The 17,249-nt window shown below is 35.6% G+C and overlaps 1 protein-coding gene across 1 annotated transcript in view; it reads left to right on the top strand.

The window, feature by feature from the left end:
• eys (eyes shut homolog) overlaps positions 1-17,249 on the top strand; it is a 209,067-nt gene that overhangs the window by 66,270 nt on the left and 125,548 nt on the right. The window contains exons 19-20 of the mRNA XM_058795808.1: positions 3,543-3,664; positions 6,408-6,667. Of these exons, the coding sequence (XP_058651791.1) occupies positions 3,543-3,664; positions 6,408-6,667 (382 nt within the window). The remainder of the gene's footprint in view (positions 1-3,542; positions 3,665-6,407; positions 6,668-17,249) is intronic.

Below are 17,249 nucleotides of genomic sequence, written 5' to 3'. Positions count from 1 at the left end.
CAAGAGCTTTCTGACCCTCCAAAGACAGCAATGGAACTGACATGTTCAAGGCCCAGAAAGGTAGTAAGGGCATCAATAAAATAGTCCATGTGAATCTGAATAAGAAATTGTTGAAAAAAGTTATTATTTTTGTTTCCTTGAATGTGGTAGATGGATGGATGTGGTTGGAATTTTTTCAACTATTCCTTTAATATATTTTATTATTTTACTGTTCAGCAAAAAAGGCCATAATTTAGTTTATGACTATTTCCAACCCCATTTTGCTGCCTTTAAAACCCCCATGTAAAGATTTAGCATTTGATGATACAAAGCTGTGCTGCATTAATTAGCGAGCGACAGGTTTGCTTTTGCGTTAAATAGTTTTTAATCTGCTTTATCCTTCATTAACAGCATTCATGGTGTAATGAACTACTTTCTCAGAAGATCAATGACAATTTGATTCTTCCTGGTACAGTATATGACCCCTTTAACAAGGTTTTACAAAGAGTTTGGGATTATATCCCATTTATTAATTTGGCAGACACTTTTATCCAAATCATCTTACATTTCATCAGTATGCATGTTCCCTTGAAATCAAACCCATGATCATGGCACCAGTAGAGCGATAGGAACAAGACCTTAAGCCATTACATCATTCCTCTTTTCACTTCACATCTCAGCAGTGTTAAACAACCTCAACACAACACTCTGTTTATAGCCCCATAGCACCTTTTTTTCTGAACTTGTCTTTGTTGAAGGGGCTGTTGCAACATTCCCCTTGAGCATAATGGTGTTGTGAAGTGTGCGCAATGGCCCGATGTCCTCTGTGTTCTCTTAAGACATAACAAATCACTCCATTTGTACCCCACAATCCATGTCTCCTCTCCTCATCTGTTCGCTATATTCACTCCATCTTTTTTAAATTGCCGTAACCCTAAAAAATTGGCAATCCAATTTCCTCCTACATTTTTCACATGTCATAGACACTTCATCTCAATTAAGATGTATTTGCTTGTATGAAATGCACAATTTTTTTGGTAGCTGTTGTTTATAGTTATAGTACAAATCTGTTTTACTTTATATTTATTTATTGTTTATTGTGAGTGTCAGTTTGTACTAAAGTATATCATTTACTAAATATGATATAATTTGCTAAATGTGGTATATTTTATGATAGCAGATAAAATGTGACTGAATTGAGGACTTTTCAATGATGCATAAGGCTATTCTATATGTAGTTGTTTCATAATCTAACAAGTTATAAATGTGCTGTCTTGCTCATTTATAGTTCAGTTCTATTTGCTATCTGCAGCATGCATTGGGGCATGGAAAATTAACATGGCTCTACCTTTTGACTATCAGTTCAGTAATAGTTTAAGATAAGTTTAAGCGCATATAATATAAAGCTGTTTTTTAAAATTAATAAAGTGACTACTTCAGCAATCTTATTACTTATTGATACAATTATTAATTGTTATTTTGAAATATGTATATGCACATAGTTCTCAGAATTCCAATTAACTTGATCTGTTTGCAGTTGCTCATGTTTAGTCATTAATTTTGACAGCCCATTTGACTGAAAGTTTCTCAATTGTACACATTATTAAATATTTAATTAATAATATTGCATGTATTCTGCCATAATTTTGAGCATGCCATTTTCCTGTACTGTATGTGGTGTTACAGTACTACTACAAAATATTCATCATTTTATAAATAGCACTTGCTTTACATAATTATTTAAAACCATTACATTACATTATTTATATATAATATCAAAATTTTGTCTTTCCAAGCAGCAATTTGCTGCACTATTCTGCAGAAATTCATCTCACATATAGTAGATGAGAGATTTCTAACTCATTCTATCACAATTATCTTATTCCAAAAAGAAGTTTTCTTGTGCAACTTCATGTAGAGACAGGAGCAAGCTTTCGAAATCCCTCTCACAGATTGCGGTTTACTTCCTGGCAGTGTTTATGTAGTTATTTATTTACTTCTGTTAAAATAAAAATACCCCGCACAACCCTGGGTTTCCTGGGAGAGCTACGATCCCAGCTGATGATTTAGCAGCCTAAATAAGATTATACTATCCTTAGCCAGGGGTGAAAAACAGAAGTCTTCTGGAGGCATCTGATCTATCACATCATGTCTGCATAGCTTCTTCTGTCTTATGAATAAGGCCCGCGGTGCTCAAATTACATTAGGCAGAGCTTAACACTGTGTCTGCGTTTGGATGAAGCACAGATTAGCATGCACTCCAGGATCAACCCTCAGGGCAGCCATTATGAAGAACTCTAGCCATGCCTTGACTGTGCAAACCTGTGCTCATTGCCATTGTATGGGATGAGATGGAATAAACCTTTGCCATGCAAAATAACAGACAGCAAACCACCCACAGTGATTAATTTTCATAATGAAAACTTTAATGACAAAGTGGAGGGGAGAGACTTAGTAAACTCAACAAGACAGAAAGGACAGCACATCTGAACTGAAAAAGAAGAAAATGCATTTACATCGTGGCTTCTATTCGAACACTAAATAGAGAGTATGCATTCATTCACTTCAAGTGCTGTTTATTTCAGAGCATGGGGTGTAATTCTGAATATTTCTCTTTGAAATGCGTGGTTCATGCAGATTTCTTTAGTAATTTATGCCAAAATTAATAGTTTGCATGCCTTTAAAGACATGCCTGAATATCTGATGTGCAGTGGTGGGTGGTTGAGTGAGTGCATTTGCATAGCAATGGTTGCTCTTCCGTAAAGATAACAACTTGGAAAACCATGCTAAATACATTTGGAGTTAATAGTAGGTGGGCTGAGAGTTGAAGCTGCCCACAGATTGCCCTCAGTACAAATTATAATATAAACCACAACTACACGTCTTGTGTGTGTGTGTGTGTGTGTGTGTGTGTGTGTGTGCTTTTTTTCAGAGAAAGGAATAGGAAGGTACATTTACTTTGTTTGCTGGCTTGATTCATGCTTCAATAAATTGCTTGAAGTGTCATCTGTTATTATATTTAAAGTCAAATATATTAGAACATTTTTGAAAACAGTTGTGCTGCTTAATAATTTTGTGGAAATGTGATACATTTTCTGTTATTTTTTATTTATTTATTTTTTTCATAGAACGTTCAAAAGAACAGCATTTATTTGATCAATTTAAAAGTATGTTTCAATAAAAGTATTAATTTCCTTTCTTTTACTATACTAGCTCCAAACTTTTGAACAGTAGTGTACAGTGTATATTTATATAATCATGCATTTTTATACAAGCCAAGTCATTTCGGCATCTCATACAAACATTATCACGAGTTGTCATGAGTATATTTTAAAATATTCATTTGTGGATGAATTATTGCTTTAACGCCACACTGTTTTGCTGTACTGTCATCTGTTATGTTGTTAATTTACTGTGAATGTTTTAATGAAGACATTTTCAGGTGCGTCAAGTGATTGGTGGCAGAATATGCTGTATTTATCTAGGTCAAGGCAAGGGTTAGATGAAAGTGTTACACCGCTCTCTATTATCTTTTCATTCGCTCGTCTTCATTTGCATTACAGAGTTACGACTGCCTCTGTCTGCCCGGCTGGGAGGGGGAGTTCTGTCAGTGGGAGACCGATGAATGTTCATCAAACCCCTGTAAAAACAACGCCACCTGTACAGACCTCCTCAACGCTTACAGGTGGGTTGCAAAAACACAGCTTGACGGAGCAAAGAAAATCTGGATGAATGGACAGGCTAGAGATGGGGCACATGGTTGACTAGTTTTTCCAACAACCTACATTGATCAATGAGGTAGTCCAGTTTATGTAGATTTTTTTATTTATTTAATCACTAAAAATGGATTTCTTTGCATTTCCTGCTGATGTTGACTCCTTTAAAAAAAAAAAAACTATTTCTTAAATGTCTCCATTAGAGTTTTGAGGCTTTTAATTCATGTGTGTCAGCTTTGAGTTCATGTAAATGTTCATTTTGGCAGAGATATACAATTAAAATGTGCAATCTTTTCTTACATCAAATATAGTGTATTGTATATGTCAAATTAACAGGCGTGTAAAATGTAAAAGTGTGTTCTACATTCTGATTCCTATACATCCTAACGGGATCAGTTTAATATCAGCTAGTGGATTTTAAAAATCAGCTGAACGCCTTAGACATAGAATATTTACTTGAAAAAAAAAAAATTCACTAATTTAATGACAATAAATTCAATTATGTTTTAACTCTAATTATAAAAATAAAGACATTGCAGTTGTAAATTACATTTGTACTGAAAAAATAATGAATATTTGATCATCATAGAAGGAAATTAGCTGCATCGAACTATACAGCTGTTTAATTAAGTTGCAGGATTTTTTTTATTATTATTATTGCACTAAGCTATATTGCGATTATCTTCCAGTCACTTTTATTTTTTAAAAATGTTGCATTCGATATATTTAATTCTTAGCTTTTCATCAACCCTTAACCCCTTGCAGTTCCCTCATGAACCTCCAGGCTTTCATAAATCCGCATTTACCAAACCCTGGACTACGTATGAAAAAAGCAGCACTAAGTTTAGCCACCTATTCTCTCGTCATGCAGAGACAGACTGCACTTTCAAAAACGTGTGAGATAATGAATTGCAGATGGCAGGTAAAACAAATGAATCAATCAATGCAGCACAGCAAGTGGAGGTTTCTCTCAATCGGTGACTCTCTTGAGAGAAAAGCTCCTGCTTCTGTTTCACCTAACGTGCCCTCTTGCTAAGGGCAGCGAAGGGAGGAAAGAGAGTGAAGGAGGGAAGAAAATAGACTGAAAGGAGAGAGCGAGAGAATAGAGGATGGGTTTAAGACAGGGATTGGCAGCACGGCTGTAAGATCACTGCCACCAAGTGGAATGCAGATACCTCCGGCACTCTCTGGGATTCACTCTGGTAAATATAATCCCAGCTCACTGCTCTAACCTCCCAGTGTCCTACTTCCAGCTGTCTGGGATTTAATGCTTCTCAGACCAATAGTGCAATTAACCTATAAATCCCTTCAACTGTCCAGAAATCTCCCAACACTGACTCCGTTTTGACTATGAATGACAAAATAAAGTAAAACCGTGTTTTGTTTTCAGTTTGCGTAGCTTTTTGGAGATTTGTGGCTTATAGCATTGCTGGTGTAGTTCTAAAAGTTGACTATACTAATATACAGATTTCATTTTTGTGACGTAAACTAAAACATATTTGACATGCTCTTGCCCAACTTCCTGTTTCGACAGGAAATACATCAAATAGACTATAAAATGTGCACATCAATCTATTTTAAAGTGGCCTTTAAAACTGAAACAGGGTGAACTTGACATTTAAGTTGTTTTCTTATATTTTGTGTAAATAATGTACTGTATCTCATGGGCTACCGTGTTTTGATTGTGAGATTGATGGAAGATTATAGAAATGTGCCTGCTATGATTTTCATTTGCATGTCTACCATATAATTATGACTCCTTGCTCATTTTCTTTTAATAACACCTATAGGAATATCATGTCTGGCCTCTTTAAAATAGCTATTGTGTGTGGGAGTTTTCCCCCACAGAAATTAAGTAGAAGGTTTAATTTATAAGAGTTTAGTTCATGGCACACATTGTAATCCTGGTCTAAAATGAACAAAAAGGGATTTTCAGAGACGTATGACATTCATTAGTGAAAAGCACCACAGGGCTAAGCCAAATCGGAGTTGGCCCCTGGGGGAATTTGCTTTTATGCTACAAGGTCACCGTGTGCCAGGACTGTCAGTCGGTCTGTACGTGAATGAATATTGTAATAGTACAATATCATTTTCCTCAGTAATTCACACAATGGAATTCCAAAGGATTTCAAGACACTATTCTTGTCTGAGTTATGTCTTAAAGGGATAGTTTGCCCAAAAATGAAAAATGTCATCATTTACTCGCTCTCATGTTGTTCCAAACCTGTACGACTTTGTCTTCCATGAAACAGAAAAGGTATTTTTCAAGAATATCCTTGCTGAACTTTTCCATATTAAAAAAAAAGTTAAATAAAGATCAAATGGTAAATTGGGCTTTGCAATCACAGGAATAAATTACATTTTAAAATAGAAAATAGAAAACATTTATTTAATTTACAATATTATTTCATAATATTGTTTTTACCATCATTTTGAGCAAATGAATGCAGACTTCTTTCAAAAACATAAAAACAAATCCTTTCCTTCTGAATGATTTAGCGCATTATGAGTCTTTTATGATTCTCTTTTATGGTGCATTTTTGTGATTTTTTTATTTTATTTTATTTTATTTAGAACTTAACACACTTTGGTCAGTGTTCATGTTTGTTATACGGAAAAGAGCAGCCAGAATATAAAAAATTACATAAGCTTGAAATTATATGAGCAAACAATGAACTCTCTTAACTGAAAAATGCTTCTTTTGCCTTATAGGTGCATGTGTCCTCGTGGCTGGAGAGGCCTGGATTGTGGAGAGGATGTGAAGGAATGTTCTTCCTCTCCCTGTCTGAACGGAGCACATTGTGTGGAGTCTGACGTCCCAGGGGAGTTCTCCTGCACCTGCCCGCCCTTCTTTACAGGCCTCCTCTGTGAACAAGCCTACGACCCCTGCGACCTGCAGCATAACCCCTGCCTGCACAACTCTACCTGCCGTGCCAAGTCAGATGGAACCGCCCTCTGTGTTTGCTCAGTCGGTGAGATATAGCAACCCAACTGCATCCTACCTACTGACTCACCCACCTGCAGGGTGAGATCTGTCATTCATAGGGCTTTATGTTTACACCTCTGTAACTTGTTTTAATTCACTTGCCTTCCACTGAGTTGGTTATTCAGGTAAAATCATACATGTCCTACTGATTACGTCTTTGCTAGTTGTTTATTTTAGTCCTTATTAAATGGATTCCCATGGAAAACCTGCAAATAATTTTTATTTGTGATTTCTACTAATAGAAAAGTCATGTTTATAAGTGTTCATTTATGTAGTTAAAATTGTGTTCTATTTTTTTAAACAAAAAAAACAATAGCTATTGCTGAATATTGCTCTTTAGAGTTTAAGGTATTGCTCTTAGATGGAGTAAATGGACAGCATCAGTCTCTCTATTGCGGCTCTTGTTCAAGGAGGTTTATAGAACACATGGAGAAAGACATTTGTTTGCAACCCATCCATACTTGCAAGAAATTTAACAGATCCTTCTAAATGGCCATCAAAGCAGAAAGATGCTTTTTGCTGCCAGATGGTGTACTTATGGCATCTCTCTGCAGGATCTAATGGGGTCATGCCCCAACAAAACCTTGACTCCTTGGCCTCATTGGAGACATTTTGTTCACTAATAAGTATGGTCATTTAATTATCTTATCATTTCAAAAGATTGGTACCGTACATATATTTGGAAATTCATACAGCAATTTATATTTTATTTTTATATAATTTCTACATGTTTTCCATGAGTAATTCATGGAAATTTGTTGAAGGTCATAGGAAAACCCTGCAATAAAATTTACATCACTGCTTTGATGGTATACTGATGAGCAAGGTTGCCTTCCAAGCAGTCGACCTGGGTTTGATTTCTTCGCCAGCGCATTGATTTTGGGTCTGCTTTTGGGCTAAACTTCTTTTACCTGTACAGTAAATATGAAGAACTTGACTTGAAAATTTACACACTGTTCAAAAGTTTCAGGTTGATATGTGTCTTTTTTTTTTCATGGTTATGAAAAAAGTCTCTTATCTCACTAAGGCTGCATCATAAATACAGTAAAATCTGTAATATTGTGAAATATCATTACAATTTAAAGTTTTAATAGATTTTCAAATGTAATTTATTCCTGTAATAGCAAAGCTGAATTTCCAGCATCATTACTCCAGTCTTCAGTGTCACATGATCGTTCAGAAATCATTCTAATATGCTGATAACATTTATTATTGTTATAAATGTTGAAAATAGTTGTGCTGCTTTATTTTTTTGTGGAAGCTGTAAAAACAGAATTTATTTGAATAAGAAATCTTGTAATACTTTTATATTTTAATGTTAATGATTAACGTATCCTGGTAAAAGTATAAATTTATTTAAAAAAAAAAAAACAAGTACTGACCCCAAACTTTTGAACAGGTGAGTGGAAGACAAATAACATGTCAATATTGATATATCGATCAGAACCTCCCTGTTACAACTGTAGACTACAAATTCATGTCTACATTCAAGTCATTCAAGTCATACTAAAGTTATCAGGGACCTTGGTAAAAATTAATTTCAGCCACTTACTTGTGATTTTGAGATACTTCAGAAGAATACTGTGAATAGAGCGATAGTTTCTGTACACAGCCCAGGAACAGCTTGTTGTTTAACCCTGACTGAGCAGGCAGTAGGTGTCTCGAATATGTAAATGTGCACGGCTGCATGTGATATCACAACCATAGAGATTTTTTAATTAGCCTTGAGCCACTTTTGCAGCTTGATTTCAATAGATGGTCTTTTTGGATTGTGGAACAAACTGCGAGATCTGAATATTGTAGTGTATTCGTAGTGTATCATTTTTATTTAATGGCATCAAGGAAAATTATTATTATTTTTTTTTTTCATTGTATGACCCTGTTTAACGTGCTTTAAGTAAAACAGTTGAATGCTAGTTCAGATAAATGATAGTTGATAGACAGGCATGTTTATATTCTTTCTCATTTACAATCATTTGAAATGCATATCTAATATCTCCCTTGAAAATTCCAAGCGTTATATTCAACTAACCTTCAAATCTGCCAAATACTCCACATTTCTGCATTCATAGAAGGAAAGAGTGGCTCGTGAGAGGAAACTGTGGCTCTCTGGATATGCATGACTTTCTAGTTTTGTTCTGCCAGCTCTCCCCTGCAGTATTTGTCCATTGATGTCTTCAGCATGGGAGAGAATTATTAAGGATCACACTGTGATTTGAAGCCATTGTAACTGCTTGAATCGTACTTTCTTCCTTGTTAAACGGTGTCTTACCCTTCCAATGATTTTCCAATTTTCTTTGCTTTCCTATTTTTGACTTTGTCTGCAGAGACAGAACAGACCCTATCACTTCTGCCAAAGAACAAGTTCCAAGTGTTTCATTAAATTTTGGCTGCTGGTTTCCATCAAAGGAAGACGAGCAAGCCCCGTCTGATGAATGCACAGAACAGGGGGTGCAAAAGAGGTTTCTGCACAATCTCTTTAATCACAGTGAAGCATACTCGCATGCGCACATACACACGCTCGTCTGTCATTTGAAACCCTCCTGATATTATTATGCTCGTTGAGACCAGATCACTTACTCATAATACATGTCTGCTGTGTTTCAGGCACAGATTGCTCTAACTTGAAATGTTGCACATTTGTATTCAGTTGATCACGCCACAGTTTCACAGGGATCTGATGCGTCGCCGTAGCGATTCAGAAGCTATTACTCATTCAACAGTAGTGAATACCACAGTGCTGTGCAGCTGTATAATGCGGAGGTCTGTCTCACTGTGTGGTTACTAGGGATGAGTACTTGGAAGTGACAACAGCCAACTTTTTCAACACTATATTTAGTTACAATGTCAGTACTTTCTGATCAAATCAGCTGTCATTTTGTCTGATTGTATCTGTACAGTAACTATAAACAGAGCTTGACTACTTGATTATTAAAGTGCTGGGCAAACCAATAGGTGGAGTATGTAGTCAGTAAATCACATCACAACCTTGATACAACTTTAGATTTTTTTTTTTCTGATGATGCATGGCCCTAATAATAGCCACAATTTAGAATAGTAATAGATGAAGTATTCTATTCTGTTTATGTTGTGTCTAATATAAACTTTGCTATGTACATTGAGGTAGACTAACTGGGACTTGTCACAGCACTTATATATTGTTGCGCATTTCTTGGTTTGATTGTTTCTTTTGTCGTCATTTGTAAGTCACTTCGGATAAAAGCATCTGCTAAATGATTAAATGAAAATGGAAGTAAAATCATTTACAGTACTGTTCTGCCTTATGGCGGTTTAATGGGCTCATATTAAGACCCTATTTTAATGTATTAATTATATACATCATATTTTTTAATGTTTCTGGAAGACTCTTATGCTGCATTTATTTGATCAAAAATACAGTAAAAACAGTAATATTATGAAATATCTTTTTAATTTAACATAATATAAGAAAGAATTCTGAAACATTGTTGTAACGGGGCTGACGAGACGTGAGACGTGCGGCTCCATGTGCAAGCTTTATTTCAAAGACAGAGAAGAGGTAATAACAGGCAGGGTCAAACAATGGTAAACAGGAATATCACAGGCTAGGCAAAGAGTCATCAAAAACGGGCATGGGTCAGACGACAGCAAACAATATCCAAAGGGGCTCAACGAGAGAGATAATCAGAAAACATAAGCAAAAGTCCAGGCAGGGGAAAACACAATCCAAAACAGGCAAGGCAAGACTAGGAAAACTATCAAGGGCTCTGTAAAGTAACTAAAGCTAGGGGAGCGATAAGCACATACAATACTCGGCAGTGAGGGAGAGAAAGTCCATGGCTTAAGTACAGTTTGCAAATGGGAATCAGCTGTGTGTGATCAATGCAATGAGCTGTGTGCATCTCGTCAGTGCAAAGAATGATGGGAACTGTAGTCCGGAGGTGACGTGCAACAGTTAGTGTAGTGCAAAAGTAACTATGGTGAGTGAGTGACCTCTGGTGGTGAGTGAATGGAAGTTCACAGACCGGATTCGTGACAATTGTGATGCTGAAGAAAATGCAGCTTTTGCACTCACAGGAATAAATTACATTTTCTAATATATATTTAAATAGAAAACAGTTATTTTGGTGGCGATTGCCTTGCGGGCAGTGCACTGACATACAGTGCCATTGTGCTACGGGCATCCCGAGTTCGAATCCAGACTCAGGGAACTTTTCCCGATCTCGATCCCGATCCTGGCCCCTATCTCTCTCTTCCACTTCGCTTCCTGTCAGCTCTGATCTGTCCTATCCTAATAAAGGCAAAAATGCCACAAAAATAAATATTTAAAAAAAATGTAAAACAGTTATTTTAAATTGTAATAATATTTTACAGTATTACTTTTTTGTTGTTGTTGTTGTTCACATAAATGCAGCCTTGGTGAGCTTAAGATTAAAAAAAGAACTTTTGGCTGACTATGAACTATATTTTTGTTGGTATTTTTTTTATTCGATTTCAAATGCTATTCAAAGGGTGGGTGGGTGGGTGTACTGGTATATATGGCTTACGAGGACAGAAATGTGTATAATGACATGGGTACTACAACACTGTAAAAAAATGCAACTGCACATTTTCCAGTTTACGACCTTTTGAGTCTCATATACTAAAAATGCTATTTTCTTGAAACTACATAAAAACCCTTGTCAGACCAACAAAATTACCCAAAATTTTGTCCCAACTAGTCAAACACAGTTGTCTGAACAAAGAATTTCATATTGTTTAAATGTTAAGGCTTTGTGAGTTCCCAGCATGCATTGCAGCATGAATAAATTATGCAGTTACTGTTATAGGATTATTGTTTTTCTGTTTGCGGATTTCATTTAAACTTTTTTGTTGTTGTTTTATCATTATTGTTAGTTATTTGTTGTACTGTGATGTAAAGGCCTCATCTTTTTAACATTTGTTGATTGCCACCGTTCTTGAGGTTGGTGTCTAGTTTTGAGGCCTAGAGTATATTTAACCACTTCTTTCCATTTTCTGGATATCTTAGTCTTGTAAGTTGTTGAACAAAGACAATATTGTCTACTTATTAGATTAACTTATCCATTAATGTTTGCTATTTGTAAACAAGTAAAAAAGCTCACAGAACATAATTTGAGACACATTGGAAAAGCATTACAAGTCTTTTTAACTAACAAAACTGTGTTAGCTGAACAAAAAAAGAGACATGCGACTTTACTCAGTGACTTGGGTTGAGTGAACAACTTGGTCCAAAGTTGAGTAAACTCAAAAAGCTGTGCAGCAAGTTGCCTTGAAATTTTAAGTTAAGTCAACTTTTCATTTTTTACAGTGAACGTAAACATGGTTTATGAAGAAACTTCCTGTGTCCCCGTAAAACAAAAGGCTTAAAAAACATACTAAAAAATTGCCAGTAATTTCCTGTAAGGGGTAGGTTTAGGTAGGGGTAGGTTTAGGTGTAGGGCAATAGAAAATACGTTTTGTACAGTATAAAAACCATTACGCCTATGGAGAGTCCCCATAAACCACAAATTCAAGTGTGTGTGTGTGTGTGTGTGTGTGTGTTTATCTTCCCTCTCTATGAAACATTTTTTGCAACCTATTGTTAAGACTTCTTTTTCCAGTGGCTAACATGTTAGTTTTAATTCACTATGATGGTTTATTAGACAGTTTCTTGCAGTTATATTGGTTAGAGTTGGGGCAGCAGCTCTACATGGACTGTAGTTTGTGTTCAGTACACAGGAGATGTTTGTGTGTTCAGTAATACCAGTATATGCTAATTGAATTAAACCAAATTGATATGGATCATTATATGACACATAATGCGATTTTTAAAAGTTTTTTTTTTTTTTAAACTGGAATGTTTGAGCTATTATCATGTATTAGTATTTGTTGAAACCGTATGAATCAGCTAAATGCTGGCTGCATACAGCACAAAAGTGAAACTCCGCCTATTCCCATCATCCCACCCTGAGCACTCTGCTGAATTTATCTGTCAGACTTAACAAAATACGCATCCCTAGCGGCTACCCTAAGGTCCTTTACCCTTCTGCTGTATGAAATTATGCAATGAAAAAGTCTGACTCATCACTTTTAACAATCCGCCGAGAGAAAAGCCCATGTTACAGAATGACTCTTAAATGAGATGATCGTGTGCATGCCCCCGTCTAGATTGCATCTGGTTGTTTTGAACTATGATGTGGCCAAATGCTTTTTTCCTTGTTATACATCTGACCCCCTTCGATGGCACTTGTGTGACCTGCGAAACGCAATCAAACCGGCCTGGCATCTGTTCTTTCACTGTGGGCATCCTAAATGAATGAAGTCTGTGGGATAAGAGAGGCCAGAGGCCAGTCAGTGAATGAGTTTTTTGTATGACGGTGTTGTAACGGTATCAGGGAGGAAATGAAAAGAATGTTGGGGAGGGATAAAAATAGAGTGCTTTGGCAATCCGAGGACTTCTTTTCTGGGGAGAGAAATAGGAAATTAGCATCCACTGCTGCATACATTACTGAGCTAGAGATGTGCGTAGGCTCACATGCCATCTCCTTTTCTCTTTATTTCTTTCTCTCTCTCTCTCTCTCTCTCTCTCTCACTATCTCTTTCTCTCTCTCTAGTTCTACACACACTCTGATTCACAGCCGTTCTCAGCCCACACTTCATATCTTAGTACATGGGTCGCCTGGCAGATACACTGTATATTATTGCACAACCCGTGGATTGAAACCTAGCCATTCCCACAAAAATGACTTATATCCCAAAGCTGCTGTATTTTGCCCTTTTTTGTAGTCTTCCTTCTATCTTTTGCAGGCTTGTTCATCAAAAAAATTCTGTCATAGTTTGCTCACCTTCATGTCACTCTAAACCTGTATGCTGTTTTTCTTCTGTAAAGCACAAAAGGAAAAAATCTTCACTTACCTGTTTTGCATGCACGTCTAGTCCAAATAGGACAAAAAATGCATTATATTGTATATTACATTATAATATATTATTCTATGTTATTGTTCAAAGTTTTGGGGTTAGTAATTTTTTTTTAAAGAAATTAATATTTTTATTTAACAAGGATGCATTATTTTCACAAAAGTATTACACGGTTTTCAAACATATTAACATAAAGTAACATTTCAAAGATATTACCTGTTTCAAACATTGATTATGATAATAATAAAATGTTCCCTCAGTACCAAATCAGCATATTAGTAGCATATTAATAATTTCTAAAGGATAATGTGACACTGAAGCTTAGAGAGATGGCTGCTGAAAAATGGCATCAAGTAACAAACTGTAAAATAAATCATAATAAATTGTTATAACATATATAGGTTAACTATATATAAAATACAAAAAATATTTTAAATTATAACATAACAAATTGCTGTTTTTACTGTATTTTTGGTCAGCCTTTTGTTTAGCCTTTATGAGCATAAGGCACTTCTTTCAAAAACAAAACAAAACAAAAAAAAAAACTAAATAAATAAATAAACCAAGCCAAAACTTTTTAATAATATTTTTTCCAGATTTCTTAAGCCATATGATAGCTTTATGTGAAGAAATAACAGAAATGTAAGTTTATATTCACCAATATTCTTTCTTCCCTCTGTAGAAAACATTTGCTCTCACGTATACAAATATGGATTTAAAAAAATAAATTAATAAATAACATTGTACTGCTAGTTTAACAGAGAATGACATCTGGAGAGCTGCAGCGGTAGAGAAGGTTAGTAGTGAATAACCAGAAATTGAAGTCCTTACCTCACTCAATGGTATTGTATGCATTCAAGGGATTTGGAATACAGCATGCACAGGTTATATAACAGTTATTTTTGTTTAAGTGTATTGTTCAAAATCTCTTCTTTTTGTACCGCACAAAACAGTAAACAGGTTTGGAACATCGCAATGGTGAGCAAATTTTTTATTTATTTTTTTTTTTTTTCGTTTTTATGTAAACGGCCCTTTAAATTAGACTTTTTGCATACTCTAAAGCAGCAGGGTCCGAAAGGTTTACAGAATGTCATAAAACCCACTGAATCTCCCCCAGCATTCATACAGCAGTGTTATTCCTATGACCTGTTGGTAAATTCAACACTGTGTCCTTGCTTTGATCTATTCTTATTTACAGCTTAAAATGCATTACTCTTAAACTAGTCTTATTGGTTGACATGAGTATGTGACACGGTAATGAACCAAGGCCCCAGCTGAGGCAGGGAGATAGGAGACGACAGGAAACAGCACATATCTCTCCATGCAAATGATGCTTTCATGCAACATTTATTTGGATACAGGCGCCGAGCCATAAGATCACACCCTGCCTCTTGTTTGGCTGAGCAGGCACAAACCTTTTGTGTTTACACAGCATCTTGCTTTTAAATAGTTGTACAGCAAGAGCAGGACCGGCTGGCAGTAACACCCCTCACCTGAGGGCACATGGCTGTGAATGACGAGAGAGAGTACAGCAAGACACTAAGCAGTCAGAACAGCTTGCATGAGTGATGTTGTGATGATGAGGGACATGAGAAGAGACACATGAGTTTTGCTTCAGTGTGTTTTGATTCTCATCCCTTGTCATTTCAAAGGCTCCCATTACTCCTGCTGACATGCACAGTACCAATCAAAAGTTTGGAGACACCTAGACTCACCAGACATTTGTTTATTCAAAATCTGTATACTGTTTCGCATTTCGGGTCCAATTGTATACAAAGAGAATTTATAAAAGATTCAACAGTTTTAATATTTGTCAACTAAAACTATATTCAGCAACTTCTTCCAGCTGAGTGGATGTGAGTTCTTATTACCGTGTTATTTAATATTTTTGTTACCCTTATTGCCCATTTTTCCCTCTAGTTTGCAGTTTATTCTGCCTGTTTTGTTTTATTTTTTATTTTATTTTAATAATTTAATTTAATTTGATTCATTTTTTTCTTTTTTTTTTCTTTAAGATTACAGATTTAAAGATGCCTATTTACTTACTTTGATAAGATGTAAAATTTGCATATACTGAATTCTTATTAGTCTTTTTATTGGGATTTGGTATTTTCTTATTTTATTTTTTAACTTAATTTTTATATTATTTTTTAAAGATTACAGACTTAAAATATCCTGTTTACTTTAAAATGTAAATTGGTATTGTCTTTGTTAGATTTGATTTTATTCTATTTGATTTTATATTTTATTTGGAAATTTAAGATTGCAATTTAGGGAAATAAAATATTTAACCTCTTGTAGATAAAATGTAAAATTTGCTTTCAGAAGATTAGTCTTCTTTGTGTGATTGATTCTTTCTTGGATCATGCAGTGTTTGTTTTATTTGTTTGTTTTTTTATCATTTTTAATACGTTTTTTTTTTCTTTTCTTTGAAAATGTAAGATTATTTGGTTTTATTTTTTCAAGACTTTTGGCTGGTACTGTTCCTCTTCACAAATGGCATTTAAAACTGTAAAGTTGCCTTTCTTTCACATTTTGTTTCTTGATTAAGTGGGCCTCCAAAGACCATGATCAAACCCTGCACACCCTGTATACACAATATACAGCATGGTAATTGTTCCTTCTCTGTGCATCAATTCAATTTGTAGTTGGTGGTAAAGCTTTTGGGCAAACTCTCAGAGGTATCCCACGTTCAGAACAAAAGCTTTTCATTTTCTGGCATGTTTCTTGCTTCCCTTTTTTGTTCCCTCTTTTCATTTCATCCCTCCCTACACAGCATTTTGCACTCCTGTCTGCATTCGACTGAGATTGTATCCCATTCTAACCAGTCAGTAAACGGCTTCCCTCTGCAGTTGGCCTTATCTTTTCTACTGCATGATTGTATCTCTGCACCTATATTGCAATGCATTGCAAGAAGTATGTGCGTCTGTACACATGGTTGCAAGTACATCCTTTTGTTATTTTTCTCTTTGTGTGACAAGGTAATTTCAATAGGAAGTGGTCTCTGTTATCAACGTGAATGTGGCGAAGTGAAATTCTGTGAGGAATGAAATAGAAGTTATGACTTCATTCTTCATAATTGGATGGCAGCATTGAATTGATCAGTTGTCCTGAACAACCTCAGACACACAAAAAGACTGTGGGTTGTTCATCACATAGGAAATGTGAGTAACAGACAGTCTGTATTCCAAACAATGACATTCTGTACAGAAATGACTCTATCAGTACGAGCACTGAAGTCATTAAGGATGGTCTCATCTTATTGACCTTGGTGCAACAATGGCACTGTATGCCTTTCACAGCTGCATTACATTAAAGCTGTTTGAAACGATAGCTTTATGCTTAATAAACGTTAGAATAGCTGAAAGCTGGGGTTTCTAAAGAATCTGCATCCCGGGAAGTTGGATATCTGCAAGAATTGGTTATTTGTAAGAGTGAATTTATGCAATAGATTCCTTCCTGCAGAGAATTATCCTGCTGTATATATGGCTACTATGAATCATGTATGTTAAGTAAGCATGCTACACGTAGGACACCAGTGCAAAAGGTCTGGGAATGTGGTATCCATTATTGAGAAAGCTAGAACTGAGAAATGGCACTGAATGAATCACCTTTTTCTGTGAGCCGGAACATTTAGCTCTGTTCCAAACCTAGTGAGACGCCTACTTAGG

Source organism: Onychostoma macrolepis, chromosome 13 (assembly GCF_012432095.1).
Source record: "Onychostoma macrolepis isolate SWU-2019 chromosome 13, ASM1243209v1, whole genome shotgun sequence".
In the NCBI taxonomy this organism is placed as follows: Eukaryota; Metazoa; Chordata; class Actinopteri; order Cypriniformes; family Cyprinidae; genus Onychostoma; species Onychostoma macrolepis.
This window is presented reverse-complemented; position numbering and strand designations above follow the sequence as displayed.